General features: G+C 38.5%; 1 protein-coding gene across 4 annotated transcripts in view; it reads right to left on the bottom strand.

The window, feature by feature from the left end:
• SCAPER (S-phase cyclin A associated protein in the ER) overlaps positions 1-19419 on the bottom strand; it is a 165956-nt gene extending 146537 nt beyond the window's left edge. Inside the window, exons 1-5 of one of the 4 annotated variants that reach the window (XM_056345106.1) lie at positions 19288-19419; positions 17321-17396; positions 15393-15510; positions 8228-8298; positions 1400-1597 (exon numbers count right to left, since the gene is read on the bottom strand). In XM_056345106.1, the coding sequence (XP_056201081.1) occupies positions 1400-1597; positions 8228-8298; positions 15393-15510; positions 17321-17396; positions 19288-19343 (519 nt within the window). In that variant the 5' untranslated portion in view covers positions 19344-19419. Of the gene's footprint in view, positions 1-1399; positions 1598-8227; positions 8299-15392; positions 15511-17320; positions 17397-18631; positions 18846-19028; positions 19260-19287 lie in introns of those variants that run through there. The other 3 variants (XM_056345109.1, XM_056345107.1, XM_056345108.1) reach the window with 3 other exon arrangements.
• Between the last annotated feature and the right edge of the window lie 822 nt (positions 19420-20241).

The raw sequence follows: 20241 nt of genomic DNA, 5'->3' as shown, positions 1-20241 counted from the left end.
ACAAACACATATTCCAGCTACTCAGGTAAAGCACTTTTTTGTGCTGAGAAAAAGGATCTTTTAAAACATAAAAGCAACACGAATGTTATGTAAGTTTTACAACATATGACATTGAACTCCCCTGTTTACTCAATTTTTGTTTTTTCCACCTCTTGTTTTACAAACAAGTAATCTGATACACATGGATACATACATCATTGTCAAGCATCTACTGAAACGAAGACTTTTCAATTAGGCTATGTAGTATCTCCATCCAAGAACAGATCAAGTAGCACAATTCAAATGCTGAATGATATCTAACCCCAAAATATGTGATAAAGATACAAATACGCTTCTGTTCTAGTTTAAAATGGTAATCTAATTACCATGCAAGGCTGACTGATTTTCTTAAACCAAAAAAAATTCTCCAGAGAAGTTCCCTGAGCAGGAAGACAGTTCAGTAACAACATGTTAAACTGCGTTTAGACCAATCAGCAATTTGGAATCCTCTAGCTACTGTTCAGTTTTCAAACCTGCGTTCAATGAAACATATTTGCATGTTAATCTCAGAGTCAATTTGGCCATGTCTGATTACAGCATAGAACTAGATGCAGATTGTAAGAAAAAAATTCACTTAAATTGATATATGTGATTTTTTACAGTGATTAGATAATCATTTCCAGAATGTGTTGAGTTTTTAGCCATGTTTAATATGAAAACATAAGTCCTATCTTTAACGTTTCAAATTCATTCTTCTGGCTTCTCTTAAGGCTTGCAATAAATTCAATTTCTAAAGAATGAGTGATTTTTATTAAATGACACTGGTCTTTCTATGGCTCACGAAATGTAGAACAGATGCACAAGCTATTACAAACACAGGTTATTCAAAACTAGGAAGCTTGCCTTACAGTGACATCCCAACCAGACATTGTTTACACTTGACCACCAATCACTTTCTTAGCATCACAGAGAGAATTAGTTGAATAACTATCACTGCAAAAAGGGAGCAATGTATAATTAAGCCACTTGACAGGAAGCAAACGAATGTGAAAAAGGCGGAATCACAACAGTGCCACCTACAGTAAAGAACATTAACATTAGAGGGGAAAAAAATTGCGTTCAATCAGAAAATTTAACAAAATCAGAACTCAATAAGCAAAAACTGATTTAAAAGCTGAAATATAATAACATTATATACATCCCTACAAGATTTATACATTTAAAAAATTAGTCACTGCCTAAAATGAACGCATCTTCTTAAAGCTGCCATCAGTTTTCCTATTTACAAGCCCTCACTAAATACAAATCAAACAGTAACATGTTTCTGAGACACTATTTCCTCATTTGGCTTTCCTGTAAAGTATTAAAAAAGCATAATAAGAGACATGTGACAACAAGCAAAGAACAGCTGAAGACTTACCTTGCATTCTACCACACTCTGATCCGATTCACATGTAACATAGATTTCATCAACTGCCCGTCTGAGATTGTCAAATAGAAATGCCCAGTATCGAGCTCGCAGATCAACTTTTCGAGGCTGTCTTGTTTTTGTTGGGCTTTTGTCAAAGGTTTTATCTCCAGCTGCTGCTGCTGTTAATTTACAGTCTATGGTAGTGCTCTGAAAAAACAAGATACAACGGAAAAGGAAAATAAAAAAACAGAAGTTTGGTAAGGGGTTGGGTTTCTGTGCAATACATATTTTTTTCAATATATTCAAACATCTGTAAACAAGACATTTTTAACTGAAAACTTGACTTGATCTTTTTAAAACACGCTTTCTTACCTTAAATACGAGCGGCAGCTATGTAGAACCGGAATATGTTTCTTTGACATTTATAACCAAATATTCACAATGCACAACAGTACAATATATTCTGCCTCTTAGCACATTGGAAAGTTACATTTTCTAATGCAATATCCTGTATAACTTACTCTGACAAGTATGGGCATCCAGAGATGAAAATCACATTTTACTAATAATTATACTACAAATATTCCATCACCAAGTTATTACATACAACTTTATTGCTTATTAAACCCTCATCCTAATACATGAGCATTAATGTCAGTGAAATGCTGATGTGGCTAGCCCTTTGATCAGTATGTTATGGCTACACTGCAGAGGAGATGCCAGCAAGCACTGAATTAGCTACGAAAGGAAGCTTTCACACTTCAGACTACTTGTACTGAGATTTCCATTCACCATATTGTTAACATCACAAGCTCAGTTCAACCCAATATAAGTGCTGTGCCAATGAATCAAGTTGCTCCTAGTTACACTGAGTCTGAAAGTGCCCTGATGCTGTTTTAAGTTGTAGTTTAACAGCTTTAACTAGAAGAAATCTGTTTTGATTTTTAGAGTTAATTATGCAGGCTAACTAATCTAGCACTGCTTTGCTGCACAGATGCAAGGACTACCAATACGCTAAATGTGATGTGAGCAGAGGCAGAGTATCTGTCTCCACAAATGCTGGCATAGAGAGGGATCACTATGTACCTATGCCACCTCTTTGGTGGCGTTCTGGTTTCAGCTGGGATAGAGTTAATTTTCTTCTTAGTAGCTTGTGCAGTGCAGTTTTGGATTTGGTGTGAGAATACTGTTGATAACACGCTGGTGTTTTTAGCTGTTGCTAAGTAATGTTTATACTAAGTCAAGGACTCTTCAGTTTCTTAGGCCCTGCCAGCCGGAGGGCTGGAGGGGCACAAGGAACTGGGAGGGGACACAGCCAGGACAGCTGACCTGAACTAGCCAAGGGGATATTCCATACCATGGGATGTCATGCTCAGTATATAAACCAGGGGTAGCTGGCCAAGGCCTGCAGATCGCTTCCTGGGGAGTGGCTGGGCATGGGCCAGCAGGTGGTGAGCAACTGTATTGTGCATCACACTTGGGGCTTTTTTCTCTCCATTCCTCCCCTTGGATTTCAATCCTCTCCCCTTCTCCCTCCCTTTCATTACTCTTATTATTGATGGGTATTTTATTTCAGTTATTAAATTGTTCTTATCTCAGTCCTAAAGCTTTACCTTTTCCCCTGATTTCCCTTCCCATCCCTCTAGGGGCAGGGAGGTGAGCAAGCAAGCAGTTGTGTGGCACTTATTGCTGGCTGGGGTTAAAGCACAAGTTATGTACCTGCTGACCTTGTGCATCCAGCTCAGTCGCTCACATGGGGATACGTATCTCCTGACAGAGAGAGACTGTCACTCATCTGCACCGGATATTGCAAAGGATTCTGAAGCACGCCTATTGGGCCGAAAATACCAGATCAGCACTTGGTCCCATGACACTGTCATTGTTAAACTTTAAAATCTCTCCCACAGCAAAAAAAAAAAAAAACAAACAGAAAAACCTGCTACCATGCCAGACTTCTATAAGCTTCTGCATTCCATAGTAGCCAGGCAGATAAGGACCTCCAGTAAACCCAAAGTAATGGCCAAATGTGTGCCATTTTGTGATGGAGATATTAGCTACATGCTATTATAGTCTGGGGTTTGAGGGTTTTTTTCATTGATGCGTTCATTTTAATAGCACCTTTAATGCAGTTTTGATGCATTGGTCCACTGTGGCATAGATCTCCCGAAAATCAGTTCTTACTGGAATACACTTGTAGGGATTACTGCAAAATTCCACTCTAAAAACTCTACTTTTTTGACAGAATAAAAACAATCAAAACCAACACTGCACAGAAGGCAATAAGCAGAGTTTATAATTACAATACCTAATCACTAACCAGAAATCACAGAACAACTGACTGGGATTCAAGCCTTTTTGTCCCTTATGTAAAAAGCTGGGAAACGTTTAGTGTCAAAAGATTAGTTTAATGGCAGGTAAGCTTATACTTGGAGAAAGAGAATTCTTACAGAGAAGTCATTTTAGACTGTAGGCAATACAGAGTAATCAGGACCATAGCATAGTTTTAGATGGACTTATCAATCACAGTACTTTTAAAGAAGAGCTATAATTAACATTTTAATGACAAAAATATATAGACTAGAGACCCAAAGATTGTACAAAGTCTAGAGAAAGTTTTCCTCATTCTCCTTAAGAGGATCTTTGTTCTTTGTGGATTCCTCTTGAATTCCAACAAATTGTGCCTAAACTACAAGAAGTTCCCTGCATGTTTAAGAAACATGTAAATTAACTCCTTGTTTCTCATGCTCAAATTACAGATGGGAAAGTAGGCAATAATCAAATTTTTCAATCACTGTATTTAACATTACAAATGTCTGTCTTCTCTAGATTTTAGGAACTTTATTTGATAAATTCACACCATAAATACAGCTTCCCATTGCAAGGGAACTGAACCCTGCCACGAAGAATCTGCAAAACTCTTTCATAAACTCCGAAGCCCTATTTCTTCAGTAGCTTCTCTGGGTTCCAGTCTGCTTATTTCCTCCAGTGCTCTGACTACCTGTACCACACGGCATCAAACACAGAAAATTCCACTTTGGAATTAGGGAGGTAGACCCAGTGCTATCAAAATGCCTCACCTATATTTGTGTTCAAATTCTGATTTTTTCCATTGAAAGGGGAAAAATGGGATCTGATTTACTACAGTCATACTAACATCTCTGCTACCCTTACATATATCTCAAAATGCTCTAAATGTACTCCATATGAACCCCAGCTAATGTATGCACAAGAGACATGTTCAGAAAAGATGCAAGTCATAAATGACCAATGAACAGGAGTTTCTGAAAGGTTTCATATGTCAGAGTATTTCGTATTTTTTCTTCTATGACAGAAGAGTCACCTCTTAAAGAGCTGCGTGGAGAACAAGACGCACCTTAGCTGAGGCCTTGTATATAAAACTTTAAAGCAAAGCTTACACTGGCTAATTTACACCTCCTTTAAAATACAGTTTATAATGACACAACCTTAACTACAGAATCATAAATAGCTGTGTTAAAATAACAGCGCTACCTGTTGCTGCCTTTATAAATTTACAAAATGTGCCCTTAGTAATGTTGTATTCTACTGATTCAGCTAATACTGTTGATATAAAGGATCAGTAGTTCTGGAATGGGAACTACGCATAATTCCTACTATTTGAAAGATGGATTTTCAAATCTATCTGTGAGACAGTGTTATGGAATATGTTTTGATATTTAGCAATAAATGTTATTCATATATTTGGCATTGATTTATCATCTCTCTTTTATGTCAGCCACATTTTAACCAGGAAAACAGCATGCTGAACTGTGTTAACTACTCTAAATTGTGGCAGTTCCATTTTTACCCCTGTAAGCAGATTTCTAGTGTCTAAACCCTAAGCAACATTTACAGTTACTCATATTCCAGAATACCCTTGAAAGGATGCAAACTCCTAAATTAGCAAATTTCATGTAAACACGATCACATAAGCAGGCAGGCATTACGTTCGTGGTTAGCTAATAGAAATAATATTTAAGTTCCTGATACAAGTTAGTTCTAATACTGTACATTTAAATTTGTCACAGCCTGGCATCTATCACTCAAGGAAATATAAGTCAATTTTCAGAGAAGAACCCAAATCATGTCCCATGTTTGGTACTTCAGCCTCCAGAAATGCCATGAAAAAAGATCAAACTCAGATAAGCTACTTGCAATTAAGTTTGACTGGCATCAACTTTACTGAAATGAAAGCTAGTCCTCACCTAAATTTAAGGGTTGCAGCAAACACTATTTTTAATACAAAGACACTACTATTTTACACAGACTGCTATATTCTGTACAAATGTTTAATGCAAACAGGATTTATGGGTTAATCTGTACATTGTTCCGCAGAACCTTTACTTGTAAGCATCTTAAGTAGACTTTCTAATGAATCGAACTAACCTTTCACTATAGAAAGCAAGAAATGCTGGATCAGGTACAGACTTCTCAAGACTAGTTTCTGTACTGATGTACAGATATAGCTTTATTATTCTTATTCATCCTTCCTGGTATTAAGTTTTAATTAAGCAGTATTTATTAGAAATATGTACTTATGACCAGATCATAATTTTCAGTGTCAACCTCAGGTTGACAGTGACGCAGTAGTGAAACTCAATTTCCAGACACGATCATCTCTCAAGCTCTCTGGTATTCTGAGGTAACGTATGGGCACAGGACAAAGTTATTTCTAACAGTGTAGTCTGAAGAACGATAAGGCAATGATACTGTATCTTCACCAAGAAGGAGTTATACCCAAGCCACTTAAACTCCACCTACATCTTTGTGCCTAGCGCTTTCAACTAACTCTTATCAGAATTTTCACTTTTGTTAGTAGTTGAGGCACAAGCCTCTTTCTACTGGCAAGACGCAAAGACACAGATGAACAGAGTTCTAAAGCTCCAGTCCTGCAAATTTCTACAGATCATTCTTAACAGGATATAAGTACTTACTTCTGTATCTTCTAAGCAATCTCAGAGTCCTTAGCCTTTGACAATACACCTACCCAAAATTTAACCTGTCTTCAACAACTTTGCAGACCATTGCATGTTAAAAAAATAAGAAAATAATCAGTGGATTCAAACGCACCAAAAAATAGCTTGTCTTGGCCTTACCCTCAAATGCTATGCATGTTTACCCGAAGTGTGATGATGGCTTCCATAGACATGATCTAGGAGGCCTACAATGAAGTTTGCCCTCACAAGAGCAAAAAACCCACCTAAGAACAGCAAAAATTCAGAGGGGCTAGTTCATATAGTCTCCCTCATAGTGATAGTTCAAACTTTCAGCTGCAGAAAATGGAAAGCTTCTGTGCTTTTGAAGTTAAGAAACATGGGTCTATTCCTTCTTACATGTCAAGTAACTCAGTGTGGATGATGAAAGTAATGTTAAAACTGAATCTCTTCCCCTCACCCCAAAATAGTTTCAGTAACTTGCCTTGGAGTTCTGGCAAGTACGAAGTGTATACTTATCCTCAGGATGCCAAAATTCACTGAATGTAGATTTGCCAGTGCCAAACTGAGAGGAAGATGAGGTTGATAAGATCATACGAAAGAGTTTTTGAAAGTATTTTCTTTGAGATCAGTGGCTCACTTATATGTAAAAGAAAATCAGAACTGAAGGCTCAACATGAGTTAACAAAAAACCTCACCAATTTACAGCAGTATCCAGTGTCTAAAACGCAGTAGAAATAAAGGTGCTGAATGCCAAACTGAAGTGCCAAGATGCACAGGCACTCAGCAGCCAATTTCAAACCTTAACTATACCCACCACAAATACGCTGCTTCTACAACGCAGGTTTAGTATAGCGATCCCACACAGAGCTACTGAGTAACGATCAAGTATTTTCCTGAAAACCTAGTATTTAAATAATCCCAAATGACTAAAATAAACAGAGCCCAAACTATGCAGTACATTACTTTTACACCCAAAAGGTTCTGAGGGTAAACCCTTACATCAATAAAATCCCACCCTCACAGAAAAAGAAAACTGGGATACACAGCATTTTTATATTTAATACACAAAGGGAGAAGACAAGGTTCATAGCTGCTAAACTAAACTGGGAAAATAACATGCCTCTATTTTAAAGATGCAAATACATCTCTATGAAAGCAGAACATTTTTTCTTTTTTTTTTTCCTTTTTTCTCCACTAAAAATTAACATCTCCCATACACCCTATTATCAAAATCTGACTCAAAATTTTAGTCTCAAAATACTAAATTAGCCATAATAATAGCTAAATCCAGTAATCAAAAAAAGCAACTGTTCAATATTAAACATGAGGAAAGACTGAGGTATCAGTTTATTAATGTAATAAAGTCTGTCAGTCACATAGAAAAAAAAATATTATGAGCAGCTTGTTCTTGGCACTTCTCATTTGGACTTGCTTTCCAGTTATAATTCTCAGTTTTACTCACCTGGACTAATTTTTTTCCAAAAGAGGATATATTGATTTCAGCCATTAACACTTGAGGTCAAGAAATAAAGCATTTCCTCAAATTAGAAATCAGGCAGAAAGACAACCTTTGTGTAAGCGTCAAGCTTACAGGGAGAATATCCTGTATCATTTTACTGAACAGCACTTGCCTTAAAATAAATTTAAGGCCAGAGAGTCATGATTCCAGAAGTTAGGAAGTGCCAAAAGTAAAGGCTGAGGAATATAACCTGAATTCTGGCATTTTTTAACTTCTAAATACTTGACTTTGAAACTTCTATGCTTTAAAAATACAATGTATGCACAGTATTACATATGCATTATTCAGACAACAATGTATAAACAATATCACAGAACATTTTTATGGCATAAATTTCATGTTAATAAGAAATTAGCAGATAACCTGTTTTACAGTCTTGTGTGCTCCTTGAGTCACCCTCTTTGTTTTTCCACCAGCTTGCCATTTTGATTTTCCTGTGGAAGAAGCAACTGTTTTAATCCACAATAAAACTTTTAATTAGAGCATTCTAAAATGTACATATCTCATCTTGTAATGTACTGATATGGGCACAATTTATGAGTTAAAAGGTTTGTAAGATTTTATATTCCAAATATATATTTCACAGTTCAGAATGTAGATAATGCCAGAAAACACAAAAAAAAAAAATGCAAAGAAAGGCAAGAAATAGACTTCATTAAACAAAAATAACCTACTTAAGTGCTCAGTGCCTCTGAAAATCATATCGTGTCAAATATAATACTTTTATTTTTTTCTATTTAGATTTTTTTTCTATTTAGATTTTTAAAACTAGTCTGCTCTTGAATGACTGTTCAATTACATATTACAGAATTAAGGGAAGGAATATCTTTCTTAAGGAAACCCAAATGTATTTAGTTTTTCTCTCCTTGTTCAAACAACCTACCAGCAGACATAATATTTTCTGCCAAGACAGACTGGGAAAAACAGAACTTTGGACTGGATGTGGTTCACCTACATTTAGGTCGCCAAAGGAAGAGAGAAAAACATTCACAGAGTTAAGTCAATCCCCTTAAGATCTGGAATGCTTTCTCAAATGTTCCTGCCTACAACCACTGCTTATATGAAGTGACTTTGGCAACTATGCTTCCAAAATCAGTTTAAATTCCCACAGTCACAAAGGATGATTTCAGGTCTCAATACTACATTGCACCAGTTTCTTAACTGATTAAAAGTTATCTTTGCATAGATAAATTTATGTTAGCCTAGATCTACCTGATATGTCTTCATTTATTGAAATTTGCTCATGGGTAATTAAAAAAAATTAAATTTACATTTTATTCCTCCAATTTAGTATCTAGCTTGCACAACATGAAAATCACAGGATCCAATTACCAGAAATGTAAGAAAGTTAAGAAAAAATACTATGGCAAGAGTACTCTCTAGCACAGATTACATCCAAGTAAAAGTTTCAAGATTATATTTAGCTGGATGAAGCCAAGCAAATAAATGTATTAGTTGAATATAGCTCCTTCCTAGTCCATGGAAATCATTCTTGAATTTCAGAATTGTCCAGTTGAGCTTTGAACAGTTCTTAGGCCAAATTCCCTAACACAGCCCAGCTGTTTTACATTGTGCTGGTTATGTAAAGCAGCTGTAAACCTTTCTTAATCAAGCATTTGTACAGCTGGTTTGTACAGCTGGTTTGCATCACTGGCTATTCCACTAAACAAGGCCTTTATTTTGAAGCAAATTAAAAATTATTTGCTTGATAATTAATTTTTAACATGTAGATTAGCCAAAACAACAGGTACAAATTGATATACTGAACTCAATTTAGCAGTATCCAGGAAAAAAATTTGATTCAGCTACCATACATATAAAAAATTTCTATCCACAAAAAAGGTTAATCTGCAGATCATTTCCGTGTCAGAATTATGATAACTGAAATATTTCAATCATCAAAGTCTCTCTTCTGATCTACATTCTGCAAAGACAAGATCTGGAATGCAATGGCATACCAAACTTCCACAGTGAAGAGGCTTACAAATATGGGTATGTTAACATTAAAAAAAGACAGTTGAACAAAAAAAAATTAATTTGCAGTCTTTAGATTCTACAAAAAACAAAACACTATTCCATTATCTAAGAACTGGGAAACGCATGAACAAGTCCCCTGTAAAGACAAAAGCAAGTTTTCAGGCACTCCTATACAAGGTAGGCACGTAGGGAAAACAAAACTTACAGAAATAACAGGTTTTGCGAACTTAAAAGCAAATAGTATGTAGCAAGGACTAATTTTTTCTTAAGGTGTAGAGGCCAAAAAGTTTTGTATTTCAGCAACAGACACGTTTCTGAGCTTTAGTATTCTTTCTCTTCTAGTAAGTGCTTCTCGTTATTAAAAGATATCTTCCTTTCTGCTTTTGTCCTTTTATATTGACAAGTAGTGAGAACAAAAGATCACTTCTCAATGGTTATGCATATGTTCAGTGACTACTGGTATGTAACTATACAATACCAGCATTGCTATGAGATGCATAGAAACTCAATGATGTATGAAGGGCATTACCCACTAGGAATTTTCTGAATTTTAAGGAAAGAACAATAGTGACCAAAGCTGATCATCTCATTAGCTATTAAGTTGCCAATGTGAAATATATGAAGTAGCAAAATTATGCAGCATTCAGGGAGCTACAGTTGTATTTTACACCTGAAGTCCATTTCCTCTCTGTCTGGTAATTAAATATGAAGCACACTGGGTTTGATTTGTGAAGAATTCCTGTCACAAAAAGCTGAGGTGCTAGTATCTCAAAAAAAAAAAAGCCACTGATAGACTATTTTCAAAAACTATCTTTTATACTAACCATCTCAACAATCATCCCTCTTATCTCTCTCTTTTGGATACTTCTAATGATGTGAGAAATGTGGGAACTGCCTTTAAGTTTAATTAATAACAGCTCTCATTTCTGTCCTCACTATGGCAGAGATCAACTGTATATGTTGTTTCAGTGCCTTTGACACTGTTCATCACCAGACCTTCAGCAGGAATGATAACAATTTTCAATTATATTTTTTCTCATCTCCTTGAACAAAGTTGAGCATACAACTAGGTAAGCATTTTGTTGTTTGCCTCCAGTTCTTATATACAGTATGGCAAATCTGCTCTGTCACCTCTCTGCCACGTTATGTACAAAACCTGCAAGACAGCCAGTCTACATCATAATGCCATTGCTACATATCACCAGTCTGCACCCCAGGATCCAGCCCAGCTGGTGCAGTCACCCACCTTAAGAAACTGTTTTGCAAAGATGAGGCTTGGGGATAAGACCTGGTTGCCTGAACCTCATTTAAAGTAAGGCAGAGGCATCTGCCTGGAGGAAACAACTAGATGAGACTGATTATTTTTGACGCCTAATTGAGGAAGCACATTGAAGTTTCTAATATTATTATAAACCATACATTTTAAAAAGTCTGAGCAGTAGTAGGTAAGATTTTTCTAACTGTACAGTGCTAAGGATCTAGGAAAATTACTGCCTTTAAGCATGGATATAACCAAAATTCTCTAGTTTTCCACCTCTGGATTGTATTACAGCATTATATTTTGCACAAAACTAATTTTACAAAACAAAAAAATTACTTTTACAAAAATCACTGCCTCATCCAGAATATAATGACCCTATATTCACCTACCAAGACTAGAGTGGATTTCCATTCATTTCAGTGAAATTCAAGGTTTGAAAGTTATGAGCCTCAAAGACTACCCTTCCCTTCAGGTTATGTTCTGCCAGTTACAATCAGATCCAATGCTGCTAAGGCTTACACACAGTGTTCTCAGTCATGACTGTTACAACTCCTTTACTTGGCCAAAGAAAGCCAAGTTTCATGACTTTCATCACATACTGTAAAACCTATTTACTCCATCAGGCTCTTGCTAAAGCAGTAGATTATACTGCAGACTCCCCAAATGTGCCAGGTACCTTTCAACCAATAAAATATGTTTCCTTATGCTGAAATGCTTAATCTACAAATGAATTCTGTATGGCTAGGGTTCAAATGATTCTGAACAAGTAGAAAATAAGAAGGTAACAGTTTCAAATAGAAGATCTTCCAATTTTTTGACACATCTCAAAGTTCCAAAGGTAACTTACCTTCTATTAACACTTAAATGTCAAGCTTCTGTGATGTTTTAACTGTTGCTAGTATCATCCCTTGAATTTTGTAACAAAATGCGTGTGTAGTGCTTATCTGCATGCAGTGCCTCAAATTTCATGCTAGGCATGTAAAATAATTACAAAAAGTAAAAATTCTGAAATCTTCTATTAGAATGATCATGATTTCCCAAGAGCAGTGACTGTGATATGCTATTAGTGGCCATAGCTTTGGAATGCAAATTTCATTATGGAGACAGAGTATCAGACTAGTGAATTTTTCAGAGTTATAAGACCCTCCTCCTGGGACACAAAGTCAACTGCATTGTTAATTAGTCTATCCAACAGAATCTGCTGCATATTAATGAATTCTGTGAAGGAGCATTCTAATTCAACAGTTGAAATGTGTTAACAGTCACTATCTCTTTTAGACCTATGCCACCACGTTCTGGATTTTCTCGTGTCATTGATCTGTATTCATAACTACATTTTCAGATCTGACATAACAAGGGTGCATGCTGCCCCAAAACATGTAACAGAAGTGCCACCTGCCATTCCAGCAATCTCTCTTCTTTTTAAGAAAATATTTCTTACTGATAGAACTATGTATTTCCATTAAGGAATCGGAACATTCCAATTGCAATTCTTCTCGTTATTGCTCTTTTACCCGTGTCCTCTAGAAAAAAATACACAAGTCTTTCAGAGGAAAAGTTAAATGGTAAGAAGGATACAAGCACACAATTTTAAAAGGAAACAGAAAAAGAAAGGATACAACCTGGAAAAACTGAATCCAGCGTTTATTAACCCTCTATTAACACTACCACTAGTAATAGCAAATGCCCATACCCTCACTGTTTCAGAGGACGGATCTTATGATGAGTAACAGTATGTAATATAAAATGTTAAATCACACACTGTTACTGCCAAAGCAACACTTCTGAACATTACAAGCAGAGGAAAATGTCCAAAGACAGAATTCCATACAGAAGAGTTGCTGGATTGGCTCAGGTAACCTGAACCTTTGGCCTGATTTACACAAACCCTGAACGAGTTAGGACTGTCCTAATTCGTAATATTGTTGTATCACTCCTCAGGGACAAAATACATACTGAAAGATCAGCATAAAGTAAATCAGAGCTCACTGACATCAACATATATACCACCTATGACAAGACAAGGGTCAAGAGATAAAGGATCTGGTTCTGCCAGACTTTCATTAGCCACAAGTTCCTTTCCACAGGGAAATTATCCATCAGGCAATCATCATCAGATCCTTGTATTGTGCAAAAAGGTCAGCCTATGATTTAATGAAGAAATTTTAGAAAGGAAAAAGCACCAGTGACAAAAAGTCTGAAAATTACAATGGTGCTGATACAATCAAAAGAAGGAAATTAATATAGCTACCTGGATTTTACTTATCATACATACAACTATTTAATGAAGGCTAAAAATTCACTTTTACATTCATTCTTCATGTTTCGGCAGAAAATGTTAAAGCAGACACTCATCTAAAACTCACAAAAATTCATTTTCAAGTCTTACTTGCAAGTTTCTAAAAGAATATTACAAGCAAGGTAGCATTTAAAAATAAAAAGACTCTTTAAACAGAAATTGAATCAACTCACAAGTAGCTCAAAAAATACTGGGAGAAACATACTCCATGTTCCTTTTGCATACACTCATTCATACGATTACCTCCCCAAAAGTGTAATTTAGAAACTAGAAATACTTTGGCCCCCAATTCTATTCTGCGTAAATGACATGTGACTAGTCCAACATCAGTGGATCTACTAACACATGGAAGAATATGCAAGCAAATGTAAGACTAGCAAACAGATAAATGCATCTTCCAGAGACAGACATAAACAAAGTTGTCACAAGAACACAGAACTGGCCCACCTAAAAACTCACATATTCACGATAATAAACTCAGTAGCTGTTGCATAAAATCCAAAGCTGTGAGGTATGCATTCTACTTGCTCAAATTATGCTCAAGTCTTAAATTTATTTCTATTTTCTATTCCTACGTGTAGATAACAAAGATTCCAGTATATGTTTTCCTGCTGACCAGCTAGTGCTTACTAAAAATGCTGCTATACAAAATGTACTAAGACAGCTGGGACAACACTGAAGTGAAAGGGTCAGAATCTGAAACCAAAGCTTGTAAATGTGGATGCTTGTAATTAGGTTTAGGATGTAATGTAAATTAACTGTCATTCTGCTTGTCACTGTTCAACAGAGGTACAGCTATGCCTTCTGAAATGAATGCAACTTCCTTAATGAGACCTTATAGGTTCTACATTTCGATTCCGTTTGTCCATGTACAAACATATAAATAGGTTTCAAGCAACCCACTGTCTTTCATTGTCTTCTGTGACTTCAGATTTTTCAGCTTTAAAAAAAATTAATATCACAAATACATCTTAAAGCTACAGACAGTTACAACTTTGCGTCAGTTTGCTTCAAACATAAGGGTTAATTATCTTCTAACTTAGACATAACTTTGTGTAAAGTATCTTCTCCACTGGCAGAATCACAGAACAGCTGAGGTTGGAAGAAACTGCTAGAGATCTGCCCAACCTCCCTGCTTAAACAGGGTCAACTACAGCAGGCTGCCCAGGCCTATGTCCAGCCAGGTTTTGAGCATCTCTAAGGATGAAGACTGCCCACAGTTTCTCTAGGCAACTTGTTCCAGTGTTCAACCACCTTCACAGCAAAAAAAGAAAAAATAATAATTTACTTCTAACACTCTTGCCTAAGTCTCAAAAGCAGCAGCACCTGCACAGAGACTGAGCTACAAAAATACTTGAGATGAAGTCCTACAAACAGCATTCCGATATCTGGAACAGCTTGAATAGTATAAAAATTGAAGTCAATTCCTGGCTCCTTAAGTCATCATAACACAAGAGAATATTCCAACAGTAACAAAACTGTTCTGAGGACTTGCACTGTGGAAAACTGTCTCCCCATATCCCCTTCCTTACAGATTCTTCACAGATGTTTACCAAAGACTGAAGTGATACTTCCAAACTTACTTGTTTTAGAGCATAGAGAGAATTTGTTGGATTGTTCTAAGCCATCCCTACAATTCTGAACTCCCAAGTTAGAAGAGGTCAGTTTAAGACAACAGTATTATATTATGCAAGTACGTTGATAGTATCAGCAAAACAGAACAGCCTTAGAGATTGCTTACAGACAGAATGAAAACAGTTTTTAATCTATCGCTGTGAAGGTTTTATAAAGCGATCTGTCAATTGCAGGGTGCATTTTGGAAAAAAGCTTTAAAACTATACCAAGTACACTAAACATCACCTTTTATTTTCCTCTTCTTTTTTTTTTTCAATAAAGAAATCCTCTGTAAGAAACATGTTTCCAGGCAAGCAACTCCAGTGAATATAGGGATGGAAGTAGAAAAAGCTGGTGGAAGACTGCTGAATACATACCATCATCATCCTTGTTTTCCAGTGGAACACTCCATGCAATTAGGTTCCTTGCTGTACGTCCTTCTTCTGCAACTATTTTCCTCACTTTGTCATGGCTATTAGAACGTTGAAAAGAAGCCTGAAAACAAGAAATACAGTGATGGAAAAAACCATCTAAATTTTTGTTTTGACATGCTAATTTCATCCAATATATGGTTAAACCATTCAAAATGGGGTGCGCAGTTCCTGAATTTTCCTCAAATATCCAAAACAGGTATACATATTAATTTGCAGAACCATTTTTCTGCATAAGCAAACTGATTCATCAATATGACATGAGAGTTACTACCCAGCCCTCAGTGTGGATATGTCTACGACACACATTTTTAACCTTCATTTAATTGATTGTCAATGCTGCTAGAGCATCAGAGTAGACTCCACAGATGTTTTTGTTACCTTGTGTTAGTCATAACTTATTATTCAAGATAAAAGCTGCATGAGACCAAACTGCACACGTTAGCTTACTGGAGAGAACCTGGAGAAAGGCACAAGATCTATCAGAATAATCTGAAATATTTATTAAAAAAAACCACCTCTATTTTACTGAGAAGACAGGAACCCAGAAAGTATTTTCTGGCAACCGAAGTTAGCTGTTGTTACTATAAAGCTGCAGATGATCAAAAACAATGAGAGACACTGAAGATGAACTTTGCTTACCTAATAGACATACTTCTTTGCACTTGAAAAACACACCATCCTAAGACATTTGAAACCGAATGTATTAAGAAATACTTGTATCAACTGACAGATGTCAATTAGATAAAATCTTGCCTCTTCTACAGAGTATTGAGTTATTCCTCAGAAAATAATTTGAAACTAAGCCAAACTATATACTGTAAAGATAAATTCACATACCACAATAGCACAAAACTGCTGACCAAGTTACCTTTAAATACTGTCAAACTTAACCACAAAGAAGTTGCATAAATCTAAACTTCACTTCAGGCACGGACAGGCTGACTTTCTATAGCACTCATCAGAAGACTTATGTCTCCTCTTTTCATTCTTACCATCAGAGGACTCAAGCCTGCAACCACTTTGTTTTATTGTACCAGTACATCTTTACAAAGAAAATACAGTAAAACTGAATATAGCAGAAAAGTGGCTGTAATTTATTAAGGTTGTAGGAAAACCAACACAAATGAGAAACTGCTTTTACTTCAATGCTTATACAGTAGGATATAACTTAGGTTTCTCTCATACAGATGTCCTCAGTTGCTTGTTTCAAAGCCACAGTGTGCCATCTAGTGCTCCACAGACCTACCTAGAGATATTACCATGTAATACAATGAAAAGCAAGAAAAAAAAAAATAGCACTGCTATATAAGTGAGTTTTTGGAAAGCATAATGAAATAAAGCAAATTAAGTATTTTGGTCCAAAGAAACCCGAGCAAAGCACATTAAAAAACAGTATCTGTACTAAACTGTTCATATATATAAAAATACCTTGCTATAAACAAACCCATCCATTTCATCCATTGCATTCTCAAAGAAATTACTTCAGCTCTAACCTCAGCTACTTCAAAGAGTATCACTCTATTGGTGTAACTAAACATTATGCACTTACACTGGAATGCAATTTGGGTGAAATCTGTTTAAAAAGGGAATCAGCCAAAACAAGTATCTTAAAGTGCAAAAACCTCTATATACTAACATAAATAGAAACAATCCAAACCAGAGGCAATACTCAAATTCCTTCTACAGTAAAGTTCGTTTTTTGAAGGTTTCTCATCATGGCATTAATAAATTGAATTAATTCAGTTTCTAGAATCAATACTTTCAGAGAACGTACAAATGAATCGATCTATCAATTAATCCCAACAAGAAAAACTAGTTTTTTCTTTCAGTAGGAAAAATCCTACCATAGTTATAACAGCTGAATGTCTTACCATTATGTTATAGCCTTCCTCCACATCAACAGGCTCACTTATTACATTTTTGGATGACCCCATTGAGTTTTCATACCTGTGTCAAAATAAATGCAATTCATTGTTTTTACTTAAACCACTTCTAAAATTAATTTTATGTACTTAGCAGCATTTATGTCACAGACATCAGATGACTCAGTAACGCTTTCAGAAGATAGTTTTATTTATGAAGTGTTTGCATTGCTCCTTATTAAAAGTAGCCCAAGAAAACAGAATGACCATACAGAAAAATGTAAATGTATACATAGTAAGTCAGTAAACAATATAGAGAATGTTAAAACTCTAAAAAAAAATATCATTGCATGGACTGCTCTAGAATACTGAATGGCAAGCAGAATAATCTTTCCTGTGATAGAGGACCAGGCAAGTTTGTTACTGCTTCAAGAAGAAAAACGAATCAAAGACACACTAAAAAATCTGAACCAGGTTATTAGTGGTGAAGCAAAATAAAATTGAAAACTTGTGTTGCCATTTATAAAAACAGATGTGATGGTTTCTGAGGAAGTCAGCTCTGAGAAAGTGGTTCTGAGCTTCAGAACCATTGCCACAAATGCAGAAGTGCCTGGGACTAAATATTTATAAGTTTATCAAGAATTTCCACAACTGTGATAAAATTAAACTCTGAGCTTCAAGGTTGAAATAAATTCTAGCCAGCTACTGACTGAAGTGCAAACATTCTCCTGCAAGTTCTCACTCTTCTGAAGAATGAGGTGCTAACCACAAGTTAAAGATACTTACACTCTACCAGAAATTAGGCAACTGAACAAGATTAACCTTTAATCACATACCAAGTTGGATTTTGTTGGTCTTTTATCATTAATTACACTGCTTTAAGTGGGCTGTTCACTCTCAATACTCCTCAGAAATTGCTGATTCTTCCAAAAAATAGCCAAAACCCATGTCAAGAAGCAGGCAGTTGTTAAGATTTGCACGTTTGTATGCTTTAAGACAACCTACTGAGCCTATGAAAACTGGAACATTCTGCAGTTGGCTGAAGTAAGGTCACTTTTTGAAAAGAAAGTAAGATTGTGTTTCAGCATCACTTCAGACATCAGGACAGGCCCAGCACCAGCACCCTTGAAACACTGCAGTATCTTTCGCCCACCGAATTAACTGAATTATAATCCATATGTAACAAAAGCTCATTAAATTGACATATATATTCGAGGAAAAAACCTGAGGGCCCAAGTATTTTCCCAGTACTGCAACACACTTGGAAATAATTTAGAAACATGAATCTGTGTTTAGAACGTGTAGAATGACAAACCCTACCCCTGAGTACACTGCAAGACCTCCTGCACCGTCACCTTTTGTAACCACGGCTTTCTCTCTGACAGCACGGGAAGGGCACCAGGCTCAAACCAGGGGCGTCGTTCACAGTTTCTAAAATGCAGATACTTATACGCCTTAGGGCCGTTTTTCAGCGTTTACAGCCAGTTCTCCCAGCGTGCGTGCCTCTCCCTTCCGCACACTCAACGCCCACCCGCCGGCTGCGCAGCCCGCACTGGCGGCCCGGCCCCTCCCGTCTCCTCACAGGCTGCGGGAGCGGGCGCGGAGGCGGGGCCGGCCCCTCGCCGCGAGGCTGAGGCAGGGCGGCCCGCCGGTGCGGGGCCAAGCTCTCCCACACAGCAAGGCGAGGCCTGACCGACGCCCCCCCAGCCTCGCTCACCGCCACGGGCTTCCCGGCCGCCTGCAACAGCCGGCCTCGCTTCCTCAACCCAGCTCCGCTCCGCGCAGCGACCAGGCTGGGCCGCGCCGCCCGGGCAGGCCGAGGGCCCGGAGCCGCCCGCAGGGGCGGCTCTTGGGGGCTCCGCGGGGCGGAGGAGGGAAAGGGCTGGCCCGCCGCCATCTTGGCCCGCCGCCGCGCCCCGCACCGCCCTGCCGCCGCGCCCCTCCCCCGCGCCGGGGCGCGCGGAGCGGCCACTCACGCTCTCCGCCGCGCCGCGCCGTCCCGCCCGCGCGCGTCCCGCCGCGGTGACGTCATCGCACCCGCCGCCCGCGGCCGCCCGCCCGAGCCAGTGCCCGCCCGCTGCCGCTCGCCGCGCCCGGCCCAACGGCCGCTGCCACGCATGCGCCGCCCGACGCGGGGAGGAGAGGGGGCCGCGGCCTTGCCTCACCCGGCTGCCTCACCCGGCTGCCTCCCGCCGGCCGCGGTCTGGCGCGCAGTGACCGGAGGGGCTCCGGGGCGGGAGGAGGCAACTGCTGTCGCCAGGGGCCATCTATCCCCGGGGTCCATCCTGCCGGCCCCGTGAGCCGTCAGGCCTGGCTTCCCGGGCTGACGGGACCGCTAAGGGGATGGCGGTCGGTGCCTTAGCGCCCAGCCCGTTCCCCGCCGGCGGGGAGCTGGGACAGGGAGAACGGCGAGCGTCTGCGGACCAGTAAAGAATCGCGTACGATGCGCAGGGCGTACGCGCGGGCAAACGGTGAAACGGGGCCGAGCCCCGCGGGCCTGGCACTGGTGAGGTGAGCGTCAGGCCGCTGCGCCCGGCCCGGGCACCCTGCTTGGGGAAAGGCGGTGTTCGTGTGGAGGGGCCGGCCCTTCCCATGGCCTCTGGGGCCTGGAAGATACAATTTGTGAGGAAATACTGGACAAGTTGAATCTGTTCGGCCAGAAGAGATGACAGAAGGGGATGTAGTGGGAGTGTTCAGGCATGTCAAAGGATGGTTGTAAACAGACAAAGAGTAATCCATGTCCCCCACTGTGACAGGAACGATGAGAGGAGGCCTAAATACTAACTTATTACCATAGTAAATTATTTAAAATAATACAAGGATTGGAATAGGTGGCTTGGGAGATTATACACACTTCAGCTGAAGTCTCCAGGAACAGCCGCGCAAACACCTCAGAAACAGCACATATGCTCGACTGGGTGCTGAGCAGA

The sequence above is a fragment of the Falco biarmicus genome, chromosome 7 (genome assembly GCF_023638135.1).
Source record: "Falco biarmicus isolate bFalBia1 chromosome 7, bFalBia1.pri, whole genome shotgun sequence".
NCBI lineage: Eukaryota > Metazoa > Chordata > Aves > Falconiformes > Falconidae > Falco > Falco biarmicus.
Note: the sequence above shows the minus strand (reverse complement) of the source record. Positions and strands in the feature narration are given on the sequence as shown.